The 16,815-nt window shown below is 40.4% G+C and overlaps 1 protein-coding gene and 1 pseudogene across 6 annotated transcripts in view; one reads left to right on the plus strand and one right to left on the minus strand.

Moving 5' to 3' along the window:
- The window catches only part of KLHL32 (kelch like family member 32), a 218,441-nt gene that overhangs the window by 28,619 nt on the left and 173,007 nt on the right, over positions 1–16,815 (minus strand). For 5 of the 6 annotated variants that reach the window (XR_003512614.1, XM_027551368.1, XM_027551366.1 and 2 more), the window contains one exon: positions 7,416–8,142. Coding sequence is in view for 5 of the 6 variants with exons in the window: in XM_027551368.1 (XP_027407169.1) it covers positions 7,416–8,142 (727 nt within the window). In the remaining variant the exon portion in view is untranslated. Of the gene's footprint in view, positions 1–7,415; positions 8,143–16,815 lie in introns of those variants that run through there. The other variant, XM_027551370.1, reaches the window with a different exon arrangement.
- LOC113898922 lies at positions 15,459–15,568 on the plus strand (annotated as a pseudogene).

Below are 16,815 nucleotides of genomic sequence, written 5' to 3' on the forward strand. Positions count from 1 at the left end.
CTACTTAAGCTACCAACGTGAAAGGCCATTAGGCTATTATATTATAATATGTAATCCTTTCAGAAAACAACAAAGCCAATATATTGATACTTTAGAATAGTCCATATTATCACTGTTCCTTTATACATTTTAACTTTATATCATTTCTGTTTCAGAATCTAAACTATAGAAACACAAAAAGAAAGACATTATCTGGGTCAACTCTGTGCCCTAAGATGGTCAGTTAATTAAAGACAATCAAATGATCATTGATCCTACACAAATGTCCAGGTATGAACTATTCTGTGTATCATTAACTCTCAGTCATGCCATTTGGAAGTTCTTTTTACAATGTAAGCATCTGTTTTTGAGATCTTTTTTTTTTGTAACTGATTTGTGTACTTTCGTGGGGGAAAGTATGGTTTTCAAAAACCAGAGACACAGAAATCAAATTCCTTCTTCACCAAATAATCACTGTGTTATCCAAAAAAACCACTTAACCTCTTTAAGCCTCATTTCTTCAGGAGCAATGTGAGGGGAAACTAAATGCTGCTTCAGAATAAAAGGAAGTCAGTTTAGGATGAAAGCTTTGGTGATTATTTTGGAGAATGTGTAGGTGATCTGATTGCTTTCTTTTAACCATTTAAGTCTTTCAAAAGCATTGTACAATGGTTCATTTCTGTTTGGCTTCCATCTCAGTATAATACTGTAATGGTTTTGTTTTAATCTCTCTCAGATGGGGAGTAGTAAAGGCTGGAGCATAACTGGAGGGGAGTGGGGAACAGAAGAAAAAGTAACTGCTGGGACCAGCTAGCTGCTGAGACCTAAAACAAAAAAAAAGATTATTTCATTCTTAGTGGAATTCCAGCTTACTAGAAACTGAGGGTAAAAAACCCGCCAGGAATACAGGAGATTCAGTTCGATCCCTGGGTCGGGAAGGGCTCCTGGAGAAAGAAATGACAACCCACTCCAGTATTCTTGCCTGGGAAATCCCATGGACAGAGAAGCCTGGCGGGTTACAGTCCATGGGGTTGCAAAGAGTTAGATACAACTACTGAGCGACTAACACTTTCAGGAACTTTTTAGTGGAATGTCAAGCTATCAAGCCCCAAACTCCTCCTCAGGAGCAAGAAACAGAGCCTCTTAGGCAGTCATTCCACATCACAACAAACTTATTTCTCCCTCAAGAAACCTTAGGCCCTGGACCCCACCTAACTGGGATCCCAGCATGCTGAACTCTTCCAGTAGATCCTCTGGGGCATTCCCAGTCTAAAAACTTTCCATCATGAGTGAATTCATTTGCCCTCATCAACTCTGCTAAGTGCCACCAAAAAATAGAACAGAAATTTGCATACTGGGATACCATAATTTTGTGGTTTCCAATTTAGCATGGGTTCTGACACAATTTGTATAAACATGTTAGTTCCCTCTGTCTTCTCTCAGAAACTTTTCCCAAGCCCACTGCCCTCAGGCCCTCTTCCTGATCCTGAAATGGCACGACCTCCACAACTTTGCCTCTCGCTTGACCCTCATCAGGTCCCTGCCCCTCCTCTCTGAGCTTATCTAGGTCCACACCCAGCTTGCATCCTGCCCTGGAGCTGGGGGCGGGGGGGGGGGGGGGGTGGTGCTCTCTCCTCCTGTCCAAGCCCAAGCCCCTGCCTAACTCCCACTGTCCTGTCTGGGACCCTGTGTCTGCAGTCAATATTGCATCCCCCACACTTATTCCTATTCCTGGTACCTATGAGCTGCTCTCAGCACTTAAAACCAGAAGATGCCCCCAGTCCTTCACTTCAAATCCACTCTGTCCTTCCCCTTAGCTATAAATTTGCTTAATGCACTCATTCCTCAAAAAAAGTTCCCTCCTTTGACCTAGATTTTTTTTTTCCTCTACCTAATCTCCATTCTCTCAGCCAAACTTCTTTGTCTTTCCTTCCGTCTTTCCTCCTTTATTCTTCCTAAAGCCAAAACACTATTAATTATAATGAAAAGCTGTCACCCAGCCCGAAGTATGTGTGTACCTAGCACAGTGCCCTCTCTCCCTGCAGGATGGAGCAGGGTAACAGGCAAGCTGAGGGGAAGGCTCAAGTTCAGGGAGTCAAGCTTTGATGACGTCCCAGCATTGTCCAAAGGTGGCCTGCGCTTGCAGCTTTCACTTCTTCACTTTCCATCCACACCTTTGACCACTGCATTCTAGCTTCTACCTTCTCTCATTCTCCTGAAACTGCTTCCAATAAAACCACCAAGTAGTTCCTGGCTGAAAAATGCCAAGGATATATTCTGGACTTGGACGTCCCCACAGTCTTGGGACACCTCTCACCCACCCTCCTGCTCTGGCTTCGGTTTCTGTGATGCACCTCCTCCTCTGGCCTTGCCATTGCACATTCTCAGGCTCCTTCCTTCATACCCCGTCCTCTGTATGCTCCTCACTAGCATTTCCAGACCATCTCTAGCTCCTCTGGCTCCTTGCACTCTTCACCACCTTCTCATACTTAATTTGCTCTGAGAACCTCCTCACTTCCATTTGCTCTGAGAAACAGGAGGCAGGAAGCTAGTGAAGGAGGGTAGATGAGACCCTAGTGGTGGGGCATACAGAGGACTTGGGAGCTGAGCAGATATATATACCAAGCCCCCCTTAGTTGGCTCCTCCCACCGAGCTCAGCTGCCCAGGTACATGTACAAAGTGGACCACAGGGTTTTTCCAACAGTGGATGCTTGCCAGAGGCTAAGAGAGTTATGGAAATGGTGGGACCATGAAGCTCAAGCCTGAGCACAGGGAGGGGTTAATAGGCAAGTAGGAAGCAGCCAAAGGACCTGGGGCTAAGTGAGGCTGAAGATGCCACAAACTTCCATGAAGCCTCTGGCTCCCCTACACTGATTACTCCCTGCTTCACACTACTTCTGTATCTTGGGAAGACATCTCCCATCACACACATCACACGACACTGTAATCATCCATTTAAAAACCGTGAGCCCGGCGTGGGACCTGCCTTTGTGCTTTGTGGCTGCAGCACTAGCCCAGAACCACTCAGGGAGATGAGGAAACTTGCCCAGTCTGCTGGCTGGCAAAGAGTGGAGCGCGCTTCACACGTGCATGAGCCCTCAGTCTGTGACCTCAGTTCACACAGCCAGCCTCAGTCATGCCCCCTGCTTGTCCCCAGTACTTTGTATATAGTTTCTTTAGATGCAATAATATATTTTTTTTAATTTAATTTTATTTTTATACTTTACAAATTGTATTAGTTTGCCAAGTATCAAAATGAATCCACCACAGGTATACACGTGTTCCCCATCCTGAACCCTCCTCCCTCCTCCCTCCCCACCATCCCTCTGGGTCGTCCCAGTGCACCAGCCCCAAGCATCCAGTATCGTGCATCGAACCTGGACTGGCAACTCGTTTCATACATGATATTATACATGTTTCAATGCCATTCTCCCAAATCTTCCCATCCTCTCCCTCTGCAATAATATTTACACATTAAAGCTATAGCTGTGGCATTTTCAAAATGCTGACTATGTTTTATATTGTTCTAATTATAATGAATACCAGAAAAATTAAAGGCCCTTTAATGGGTTTGAATAAATAAAAGTTATTTTAAATGGGGCAAATGCAAACTTCATCTAAATTTAATCAAGATGAAAATAAACATATATTCTAGGGAGTTAAAGAAGCCCTAGCAAATGTTCTTTCACGAATGAAATAGCTGAAAAAAACTCTTTGATTGTCCACTCCTAGAGGGCAGGAAGTGTGTTTGCTGATTTAATCTTATGTATCCATGATCTAGCACTGACTTAATAAGGATAGACCATTTCCTGAGAGAATGAAGACAGCACTAATGCCACTCTTGAGGAAATGCAATACCATCTGTCTTATCTTTGTAGTTTTAAGGAACTAATTCTGTGGTTAGTGTCCCATTATCCTGCTGCCAATTGACAAAAATGAAAAGTAAGTTATTTTGCAAGATGAGTTCGGGATTCACTTTCACTCACACGAAAAAGGATCTTTTCAGTAGTTCACAAACAATCTCTTACAATGGAGAGCATGCCTTTAAAAAGTGCCACAGTGGGATACTTAATGCTTACTTTACTTCAGGATTGTGAATTTCAAGTAGAAATGATGTGCGTGTTTGTGAACTGGGTCACAATGTCAGATGCTAGAGGAGCCTGTAAAATCTGACTGTCTCTAACATCTTAAATCACATGCTAATGGGCATATCTACACAGCTCGGTTTTCTGAATTCATCTCTGCTTGTCTCATTTTAAAAACAAGGGGCGGGTTTCCAGGTGTCCTGACCCTAAAATGGACAGCAAAGGGGAGAGGGTACAGAGAAGGGAGTGAGCACACTGGAAATACTGTCTCTAAAGAAACATTCGTTTTGTGTTTTATGGAACAAAAATAAGCCCCCAAAATCCACGTCACCTCAGGCAAAGTTTACAATATACCAGAAGGATGTCAATGACCCGATACACCATTAGTTAAACTGGAAAAAATTAATTATTTGGTAAAGGATAAGGAACAGCTCAAAATATTTTTATCTACTCCAAAAAGAAATCAGGGTAACACTTCTAAATCAGAGACAGTCAGGGTGAACTATATACCTTTTTTTTTTTTTTTAAAGGGCCCCTAGCAACCCTTTCCTATCCATGGTTAGATTCACAACTGATTTATTATAAGCTGGGCCTGAAGGTATTAGAAATGTCACTGGTGATTTCCTCCTCTTTCCAATTAAAGGTATTGTACTGTACACAGGGAAGTAAGATTTTCATCTCAAGTACACAGTAGGGAGAAACAAACCTGAGAAAACTGTGATTGTTTTCATTAAGTATGGTTAACACAGGCAGAATGCATTAGTGCAAAAAGAGAACAAAGGAAATTATTTCCTTTCATAGTAGGGAAAAAACAAAGTGATACAGCAGCAGGAACTGAAATAAATGGATACATTTAATAAAACGGAAAAGGAAACATACAGACCCACATGGAGAGAGAAGTCAGCTAGAAGGAAAGTTATGACCAACCTACACAGCACATTAAAAAGCAGAGACATTACTTTGCCATCAAAGGGCCATCTAGTCAAGGCTATGGTTTTTCAGTGGTCATGTATGGATGTGAGAGTTGGACTATAAAGAAAGCTGAGCACCGAAGAATTGATGATTTAGAACTGTGGTGTTGGAGAAGACTCTTGAGAGTCCCTTGGACTGCAAGGAGATCCAACCAGTCCATCCTAAAGGAGATCATTCCTGGGTGTTCATTGGAAGGACTGATGTTGAAGCTGAAACTCCAATACTTTGGCCACCTGATGCGAAGAGCTGACTCACTGGAAAAGACCCTGATGCTGGGAGGGATTGGGAGTAGGAGGAGAAGGGGACGACAGAGGATGAGATGGTTGGACGGCATCACCGACTCGATGGACATGGGTTTGGGTGGACTCCAGGAGTTGGTGATGGACAGGGAGGCCTGACATGCTGCGGTTCATGGGGTCGCAAAGAGTCAGACACGACTGAGCAACTGAACTGAACTGAACCTGGTTGAGAGATCTAGATCTAGGCTGATAAACTTCTCTGCTTTCTTAAGGCCTCACTCAAGAAAGTGTTAAATCGTTATACCTCTAAGACTATGTAAGGGAAACTCCAGCATTTTTTTAAAGTTTTATAGCCAAAATTAAAAATAAGGAATAATCATTAAATTATGAGAAGTTTATGAGAAAGTTTAAATTTTCTAAAATTTAGAAAATGCAATACAAAATTTAGGAATGCAATACCTTAGGCATATGTGAAAACTGAATGAGTCAATGGAAGGAATGTTAAGCTGGAAGACAATATAAAGTATACTGATTTTATAAATCCATCATTGCTTTGTTATCTAAGTACAGATCCGTTCTTCCTAATAGTAATGACTCTCTTGTAGCCAAGTTTAAGGTTTCTTCAACAAATCTAACAGGATATAGTCCTGGTGGCTTTTTTCTTAACCGCTGAAATATATACTTAAAGAAAAAGGAGTAAGTCACCAGATAAATGAGGTCTTATCTATATCAATATATAATAGCATACACACTCATATCAAATGTTGATTTGGCATACAGGAACGGTAATTTATCCTCATTTACCCTCTTCTTTGGTCTCAATCTTCATTCATTAATTATTGAGCAATTAAATCCAGACATGAGCCAGGTTTATTCAATAAAAATCAGTGAATTGCCAATAATTGAGGCACTACCCAGAGACGCCAAGACTACAGCTGTCTCCCTAGTTACTGAAGATAGCAGAAGGAAAAATGGGCAGAGTCCAGTGAATTTACTTTAAATGCAAGGGAGAATTTTGTTGGAGCAGATTTTAAATTAGAGACGATTACTGAAGGAAACAGAAGTTTTCACTAGTGTACTTAAAAATGATTATTTCTTCCAAGTACAAACATCTCTAAGTTACTCTTAGTATTTATTTGCTTTGACTATTCCTCTTTGTCCTTGACACAGAAACCTAATAAGTTCCATTTGGGTCACAAAATGAGTATCCTCCAACTGAGAGGAGATGCAACTTTCTTCCCTAATAGGCAAACTTTTCAAAGGAGTACATGTGAGGTTTTTTTCAATAACAGTATTGGAAACACAAGTTGATAATGTGATGTTAATAACACATGCCTCATAGGTTCCTTCTGTAGCAGTGCAAAGACAGACATGAGAAGCTAGAAGTGGCACGTGGGTGTGAATGTGCCAAGACTGGCCCTGAGCAGGTACCTGCTGAAGCTGGGTTACAGGAGCATGGGATTCATTATATTAGTATCTCTCCTCTTTTAATAATCAAAAGCCTTCCAAAAAATACAAATACAAGAAAAAGCAAAATAGTCAAAACCCCCAAATAATTAGGAAGAATGGGAAAGTAAACAGGAATATAGGACTGGGATGGCATGAAAAACTATAATTCACAAATAAAAGGAAAATGTTATTTTAGCCAATCATTTAAACCTCTTCCCTCAATGCACAGCAATGGCTCTGACCTGGATCTATTCCCACTGTTATACCCATCCATATGGATAAACTGGGCTTTTCTTCACCTGCCCTGTCTTTGATAGAATGGCTCCTACTCAGACAGCCCAAGGTGAAAGGAAAAGCTAAGGACCACAGGAGTGTAATACAATCCATGAATATGAAAAGCTGACAATCTAAACAATAGAAGGTTTGGTAGAAAAAGAGATGTTAATGGGCCATTAATTTCCATTTTTGAAATTTTACCCCACTAATCACTCAGAAAGTCACAGAAAGGTCAATTACTTCCCCTTACACTGCTCTCTATAGAAACAGGTGCCCAGTAAATGAATGTGAATTAGCTAAACTGGCATCCTTGGCTGAACTGTTCACAGACGCATGTGGACACAACTACCAAAGCCTGACTTTTCAATTTATGAATGAAAGTGTTTTGTAATAAATCCATTAAGCATGCTCTACCTGATATCCACAGAAGACCATCAGCCACATATCCAGCGTGACAGGACAGGGACCGGTCAAAGGACTGGACAAAAGTCCACTTGTTCTTCTTGGGGCAATATCGCTCCACGGTAGGCAGAACCTGACGCAGTTCATTTCTGCCCCCGACAGCATAGAGGTATTCATCCATGGCTCCCAGCACAAAATGCTCCCGGCAGTTTTTCATGGGTGCTATCTCTGCCCAGGAGTTACTGCGGGGGTCATAGCGACAGGCAGTCCTCACGGCACACGTCCGACCACTGGCATGCTCAACTTCCCCTCCTGCTACAAACAGGAAGTCCCCCATGACCGCCACACAGTGGTGGCTCCTCCCCACGGGCATGGGAGCCAGCTCACTCCAGTTGGCCACGGCAGCAATGAGGGCATTCTCCTGATCCACGGGATTGAAGTACCGGAGTTCCTTGACTTTACAGACCTCGCGCTTCTTCCCACCAATGATGTACAGGGTATCCGACTGGAACCGCGGTTTGGTCCTGCGAGTCTGCCACACGGGCTGTGCGTAGATGCTCTGGTGGTATTCCAGGGCCTCGTTGACCAGAGCTGTTGCCGTCTCGCTCGCCTGGACCAGGGGGTGGGACAGGGCAACTGTGTGGAGCGTATCCACGTCCATGAGGCCGAAGCGGATATACTGCAGGAGCTCATCCAAGTACTGGTAATGACAGCTGTGTTCCAACCACCTCACGGCTAGCTGAAACAGAGGCAGGGAGGCAGAGAGAGCGCAGAGGTAAGAAAGAGCCAAAGCAAGGGGGCGCACAGGCCTTGCCATGTTTTATTTCAGACACTTCATAATTTCCTTTTTTTCCTTACAAACCATGTACCACTCAAATATTGTGATACCCAGTTGAGGGATATTTTTTTCCCTTTCTGCATCAGCAGAGACACAAAAGAACTCAAAACACTACTGGAGCGATTAGGAACAATGTTAAGTAAAACTGACAAGACTTAAAGTATCACTTCCGGTGAACAATAATTACTTTTCAAAAAATGAGAATATGGTGATGCAATAGGCTGTTCTCTTGGGTTTTAGGCATAAGAGGCTTGGTGCCCCCACCTCCACCAGGAAGTGTCAACAGTGAATCGTGTCATCAGTGTAAGCAACATATGTCAACCAGTGAGCCAAGGTGCTGTATCAATACGAGTAATGTGCGAAAATATGTGAGCATCTGAGACCAGAGGGTGTACTTGAGAGAAAATCAATATGACACTAGTAGCATGATTTTAAAAGAAAAAGGACTTTTTCCCCTGCTCTTTTGGTAGGGTATCAGTCAGGAAGCAAGAGAAGAAAAAGAAAGATTGCAATCTATCCATTTTATTTTTTCTCAATTAGTTTTCATTTTGAAGATGGTTGTTGTTTGCACTGTAAGATACAGCAATTTAATAGAGCTATTTTCATAAAAACAGGATATAGAGGAAATTATCTTTGTATTACGGACACAAGAGCAGAATTTAATCCTAGCCTTTTTGTTTAGGTCTAGAAATCTTTCAAGAAGGAAAAAGTAAAACTTTTGGCTACAGAAAAATAGAATTTCTTTAAAGCAGGCATATTAAGTCATAAATACCAAAACTGAAGAATAGTTTAGAAAACAATAGCAATAAAAAGTCAATTCATGATATGGAGCACTTAAAGTAAGTTAATTAATGTGACTTAATATTTAAGTTTGGCAAAGATTTCCAAACACCAGCATAAAGAAGTATATCTAATAATTCCAGTCAACATATTTGATAGAAACCCAAGTCTTCCACATTGCAGGCAGATCCTTTACCAGCTGAGGCACACAGAAGCCCTTTATTCTGAATAGTACCTATATTAAACTAGATTGCCTAAGCAATATAAATGTGGACCTGAAGGAAGTAGCATAAAAAAATAAATAGAATACTAGATAATTTTGCTGTGTTTTACTTGCTTTCTGACCAATGGAACTGGGGTTCTGGGTTCCTTTTTCAGCTGACTCACTGCACTAGAGGAAAAAACACCTGCAGAGACAGAAGGAAATGTCATGGCCTCAGACCATTACTCCTTGACAAACATGAGCCGGGTTTTCATCCTGGTGAAAAGGACTGCTAAACTCTCTGAAGCATTCGATCATTTCTGACTTGTATCCATTTGACGAACGGCTCCAAAAGGCAAGGCATATTGCGGGCATGTCTTTTTAGTTCTCCAGATGAAGAGAATGTAGCCAGTGAATCTGCTTCCAATATATGCTAAATTGCATCTCTTAATGAATAATGAGTGAAGAGAAATGGAAAAAGAATGTCATTGGGTGCCAGGCAGCCAACAGATGCCACACAGGCAGACACCATGGAGGGCAGATGAGAGACACTCTTTGGCTGTTTTTCCAGAAACTAGTTTTTTTTTTTTTTTTTAATTTAAATAAGGTACTAGCCTGATGAAAAAAATTACCTGTGTACAGTAAAAGACAGTGCAGAAGAAACAGGTTACTCATCAATCACCAGGTCTCTGCCAGAAGTGGAGAGTTTTCCCACAGGCAACATCCTGGTTTTCCTCCACCCTAATTTTAGAAGTTTCAAGAAATGGGTTCCAATTATTTCCCTGGGGAGATAATTCTACAACTTAATAAATGATTTTCCATTCTTTGTCCCACAGGGCTTTCAAAAGTTTTCAGAGATAAAGTCATCCCACTGAAGGTCACTCCTGTACCAGGTAAAATTTTCTTAAACTTGATCCTTCATATTGCCCCTAATTTGAGTCATTCCAGCTGGTATTGCTTTGTTTTGTAACAAACTTCTCAGAATCCTTAGAGCCTAATGTTTTTGCATCTTGCATATGGATACTACAGGAAAACAGCTCTGGAGAATTACCAAAGAAATGCTCATGTCTCTATAGCCTCTTTTTATAGCACAGTGCTGCCATTTAATTACTTTCCTCCTTCCTCATAAATCAGTTCTTCCCATGCCCTAATCAATCTTCCAGCCCATCTCTTAACACTGTCCAATCTACCTTGATCTTTCTAGTGAACATTGTCACTTACTGTGTGAAAGGAACATAAGCCACAGCCAGGCTCTGCTTTTAAGAAAATTTCTAAGGAAACAAGCGGGCAGTGGAACAGTGACCACTGTGATCTATCACTGTGATCTATCACTTCCGGCTTTCTGTCTACTTATCACCCCTTACGTCACAAATATCACGAGAGGGTCCATGCTCAATTTCCCCAAGTATTATGTATTACAGAAAACTTTGTGCACATACATTTAGTCTGCATTTTCTGGGCTCTTTTTTCTTACTGCCAATATGTCTAACTTCTCACATTTTTCATATAATTTTCACACATTTATTATTTATAAATATTTTCAGACTACATAGTCATTCATATCTGTTGGGTTTATCTTTTCTCCAGATCAAAGGTAAATACAACTTACAGTTCTGCCAAATTCAAACCCATCTCACCTAGATAGGGTATTAGTGCTAGATTTAAATCCAGTGCTTCTCAAACCTAATATGTGCATGAATTACCTGGGGTTTCTGGCCAAAATACAGATTCTGATTCAGTAGGAGGAAGGGAAGGATTGCAAGTCTACATTTCTAACCATCTCCCAGGTGATGTGTACACTGCTAGTCCATGAACCACATTTTGAGCAGGAAGGTTTTAGACAGTCCCATCCATGAGACTGTAAACTGCTGCTGTATTACAGTAACCTGAGTCTGCTGTTTCAAATTTTAAAAGGCTTAAAATCAACTGAAACTTAAGTAGGATGCTTTAATAAAGGTATAGGGCATGTGTAGCTAATACTAGGGCTAAGACAATGTGTTTCCTTTATAGTAAGATATGGGTAAGCTCTTACTACGGGCAAGACAGCATACTTTCAGACCTTGGCTCTATAAATCAGCACCTGATTCTGATGGCATAAAGGAAGCCATACAAACACTCTGCAGTTTTGCTTTTGCAATAATACATAAACAAAAGTAAAAGTGTCGTCGTACTCAGTTTTTACTTTGGTGACAATATAAAAGAGAAAAATCATTGAAACCATGGATAACTCTTACTTATCCAGATAATGGAAGAAATGGCAAAGAAAATCCAAAACAATGGGCTACCTTAAAATCACTTCTATACCACGAACCTCAATGGAGCACTATTCATTGCCATGCTGAATTGAGGGCAAGGCGGTACATGCAATCCTGGAGCCCATTTAAGAGGTTTAGAATAGAAACTATACTAGGGCTTCCCTGGTGGCTCAGTCAGTAAAAAATCAGCCTGCAACATAGGAGACCTAGGTTTGATCCCTGGGTCGGGAAGATACCCTGGAGAAGGAAAGTGTAACCCACTGCAGTATTCTTGCTTGGGACATCCCATGGACAGAGGATCTTGGCAGGCTACAGTCCATGGGGTTGCAGCATCAGACATGACTTAGGACTAAGCCACCACCATTAGAAACTATAGTATACACAGAAGGCTGATTCATCATGGGCATCATGAAACACAGACACCACAGGTAGCTCTGTAGTGCATTTTGGGGCTTATATTTGCAAATGTTTATTTAAGGAACTTTTGGCTTTTGGTGATACTACATCTAGAAAGCATAACTCAGGGAAGGTGAAAATCCTATTCTAAGTACTCTGACACACTGACATTCCCATCGCCCTAATTTCTAGAATATTTTAATTGATGGGGGTGGGTGGAGCATACAGTGAAAATTTTATCTCTCACTTGCTTAGGCGACAAAGACAGCAACAGTGGAAAAGAACACAAGGATTCAGGTTGGGAGGACAGATCAAAGAGTACTTAGGAAACAGGGCATTAGGCAAGGTGTTTCCTAAACCACCTGAAACACAGGGACTGCCACCTCCAAAGACCACAGGAAATCTCCCAAGCACCATGCCTAACCCAATCCATTTCATCTTGCCCTGATGGACAATTGTTTCTTCCTCAAAGGAGCACTTACTACTGCTTATTCCAGTGTCAACATATCTCTCAGTTTCTTGATAAAAACAATGTCTAGCACATAGTAGGCTACACATATTTGGTGCATAATGGAAAATTCTTTGTAACTATTCCTAGGCTATTTCTCACATTTCTTTTGAACCAATGACATCAGATTCTGTATATATCCATATCTGTCTGTCTATAGGCTTCCCCACTGGTTCAGATGGTAAAGAATCCTTCTGCAATGTGGGAGACCTGGGTTCGATCCCTGGGTTGGGAAGATGCCCTGGAGGAGGGCATGGCAACCCACCCCAGTATTCTTGCCTGGAGAATCCCCATGGACAGAGGAGCCTGGAGGGCTACAGTCTATGGGGTCTCAAAGAGTCGGACATGACTGATCTATCTATCACAGGCTTCAGTCTCCTATTTCATCATCTCATCTTTGTGGTTTTCCTGTAAAGCCCTTATAAGCTCTCACACAAGGCAGCACGCACTGGACTTATTTGTATATGGTCCTCGTTTTACTCCCTCCACGATTGGCGCTGGCCACCTCTATTTGAAATTATTAGCAATGCAATGCACATTGTAATATGCTAATCCCTCAAATAAATTTGAAAATATCAGGGCAAGAAGAAACTTTTGAGTACGTTTGATTCAAACTTCTAAATCTTATAAAGAGAAATCAAATCCAGACAAGTTATTTGACATACTCTAAGTCATGCAGCTGATTAATGGAAAAGCTGGAACCAGAAATGCCGTTTTCAAATTATAAATATGTTCTATTATATCATATAATCATTATTTGTTCATCAAAAACTATTTTAAGATAGAATCTGGGCACTCAAAATCAAACCCAACTTCCGTATTGTCTAAATTAGAGAAAAAAAATCTGTTTTTTAAAAAATGCATGCTTTGCTTTAGATAGGTGAAAATGTTTTTCAATGACTCTCATTTATGGATTATTTTTGCATAAAAACCATGGTTTAACGGTGCCAATTATAGAGTTTTTAAGTAAAGAACCAGTCTTTAGAGGAATGGGCTCCTCTGAGTATTGAACTTCTGTCTCACTTCTTAATGGGAATATATATTTAAGTTCTAGGTGATCCCCTGTTAACTAAACCTGGCTCAAAAATATATAGAAAATAGTCCCCTCCTTTTAGTTTTCTCAGTGTATCCCCACTGATTGCTATTCTATGAATAGGATATATAATACTAAATATAAAAGTATATAATTTTAAATTATGCAAAATTTTCTGATTCAATTAAAGTATGCAACCTATTTAGATGTATTTCACAAATATGTGAAATATATGAACGAACGTCACATTCCTAACATAAGCCCTCAAGCTGTGATCCAAATTCCTTTAGTGTTTCTCAAACACACTGAGATAGAAACTGCTGTTTTAAAATATAAAATTCCTGATCCTTTGAAAGGAGCTGCTGTTTTGAAATCTATCTCTGCTTATATATGTCCACAAGTATGTGTACTGCCCAACATGACCCCCAAAGCAATAAGAAATTTTAGATTCACAGATTCTCTGGAAAATATATGAATTAGGAAGTTATCCCAAATCCAAGAATACACATCAATGCGCTCTTCCATAAAATCACCTTTATATCTTGCAAACATATATATTAAAATGACCTTTACAGAGCAGTTCTCATCGGATGAGTGATTGAGTATTTTTCTGCAACACTAACAAAAGATAAAGCCCCGTCGAAAGCAGTAACTCTTTCTTTCTCTTGGTTCACAAGTATTCTTTTTCACTGAGGAGGATGTTCTCATCACAGAATTCATCAGCCAAAGCTGAGTAAGCAAGAAGCGGCATTTTTGCCCACAGTCCGACACAACCCCCTTGGCCTGGGGCAGCTATAATTACTCTCTTATTCTAAAACTTGGTTGCAAACTGCTTTGTTGATGGAGAAAACAGAGACCTGCCTTTTGCAGGCGCCCTGCTGTGAAGGCACAAGTGTCTATATCCTTGCCAGTCCTGTCATCCTACTGAGATAAGCCAGGGCACCCATCTCCCCTCAGTGACCGACAGGCAGCACAAATTCCACACGCCTGCAGATTCAGAAAGGAACAAAGGAAGGGCAGAAGAGCAAGTCAGCAACCTCCTGGCATTCCTGAAGCTCCACCAACGAACCTGGCATGTTAAAAGAGTGCTTGGGACCCAAGCTGTGGGGAGCAGACCATGTGTTAATGGAGTGAGTGACAATGCACAGAGAGAAGTTTCCCCTTCTAAACAGAGGATCAAGGATGCTCACCATCTTCTAATACATGGCCCCAAAGGGAAGCTGCACGGACTGTTATGTATGTTGTGTTCAGGTACACTAACTCATATGTTATTTTATGCCTTAAATTTCAATAAACTGTAAACACTTTAGCAAGATACCCTTTAAATATTATACAGTTTCTTCAGATGAAAAATGTGGAGTTTCCCACGTGTAAGTGAACAGGTGTTGAAATTTGCTATGTTCGACTACACAGAAGCTTATTTATTTAATATGAGTCATGTTAAAGCTCTAAATAGTGACATACTACACCAGAATAATGACTGACATAGAGGAAAGTTCATATTAATAAATAAACGCACAGAATTTTACAGCTTTATTCTCCTCTTTGAGATGAAATGAAAGATTTCTGTTCAAAATGGCAACAATCTGATCCAAAAGCAGCAGAAACTAGGGACATAAGATCAGAGAGCGTTGCTCCACCAGAACAATGAAAATGTTACGATGGAGGAATATTAAAAATTACAACAGTGCTCACTCAAGTGCTATAATTAAAACTGTGTCAACATTTTGCTTGTTAAAACAGTTTTCAAGGGAGGTTGTACATTAACCATTACAGCTGACTACAGACTTATATATGACACATAGGCTGTTTTTTCCTCTGAGAAATATATTTCAATTGAATCAAAACTGATGAGGTCCCAGGTTCATATACTGTCAGAAAAAAAAAAAAAAAAAAAAGACCTGGCAGATTTTAAATAGAATATTCAGCTCAGCAGGTATGATAATAACACATATTCTTTCATTGTTCATTTAAAACTTTATGAAGTTGAAGGATTGACAAATGCTCTTATGTTCACCTTTAGCAAAAAATTTGTGCTTGATAATACTCTAGCTTCTCTTCAGATCATATATGTCTTTTGCCTTTTACTAAAGATATCCGTGGAAAAGAACAGTTAAGAGGAGTTTTTTTAGGGACTTAAAAAAAAAAGTCATGATGTATACAACTTAGCCTCAAATGGCTCAGAAGAAAAGCACACATGTGTGTTCTCTCCCTCTCTGCCTGAATAGCTATTCTCCTACTAGATATTTATAGAGAGATAGATATCTAGAGATGGAGGCAGAGAACATATGATAAAGCAAATGAAGTAATTTGCTAAGAAATGAGCAAATCATATGGGTGCTCTTTACTATTCTTATTCTTGCAACTTTTCTGTAAGTTAGAAATTATTTTGAAACAGAAAATTGAAGGAACAAAAAAAAGTGCCTGTTAACCATCTTTAATACACATTTTGCTCAAAAAATACATACTGCCAAGCATCAAAAGTAAGAGCCCTTGCAAGCAAGGATGTCTCCCGCAGACAGTGACAAACACACAGGACTGGAGGAACCACAGGAAAAGTGCCCTGAGGCCTGCCCCATTTAAGTTCCTGGTATTTGTGAGGGCAAACACAAGGACTTGAGTTGTCCTTTGGTTCAGTCTTCTGACACAAGTCAGTTTTTAAAAAGGTAAATTATATATCAAGAAAAAACAAAAGTAGGAAAAAGAGATGAAGTTAGTATACCATGATACCTTTTACATCTATAAGAACTGGCCACCATTTGAGCTGATCTTTGAAAAGTCAATACAAAGAACAGCAAGAATCCATGGCCAACACTGGAGCAGTCATTTGGCATCTCATCTGTAAAATGAGTGAGTTGATGCAAGAGTCTCTTTATCTCTGGGATATATGTCACTTACAAATCCACCAAAATGTAATATTTTAAAGTAGAATCCTCAAATACACACTACTATATGTAAAACAGACAACTAACAAGGACCTACATTATAGGATAGAGAATTATATTCAATTAAATAAAAAAAACCTAAAAGGGAAAAGAATCTGGAAAAAGAATGTTGTTGTTTAGTCACCAGGTCATGACTGACTCTGCGACCCTGTGAACTACAGCACGCCAGGCTTCCCTGTCCTTCACTATCTCCCTGAGTTTGCTCAAACTCATGTCCATTGAGTCGGTGATGCCATCCAACCATCTTATCCTCTGTCACCCCCTTCTCCTCTTGCCCTCAATCTTTCCCCACATCAGGGTCTTTTCCAATGAGTTGGCTCTTCATATCAGGTGGCCAAAGTATTGGCACCTCAGCTTCAGCATCAGTACTTCCAATGAATATTCAGGACTGATTTCCTTTAGGATTGACTAGTTTGATCTCCTTGCTGTCTAAAGGACTCTCAGGAGTCTTCTCC

This window comes from Bos indicus x Bos taurus, chromosome 9, assembly GCF_003369695.1.
Source record: "Bos indicus x Bos taurus breed Angus x Brahman F1 hybrid chromosome 9, Bos_hybrid_MaternalHap_v2.0, whole genome shotgun sequence".
In the NCBI taxonomy this organism is placed as follows: Eukaryota; Metazoa; Chordata; class Mammalia; order Artiodactyla; family Bovidae; genus Bos; species Bos indicus x Bos taurus.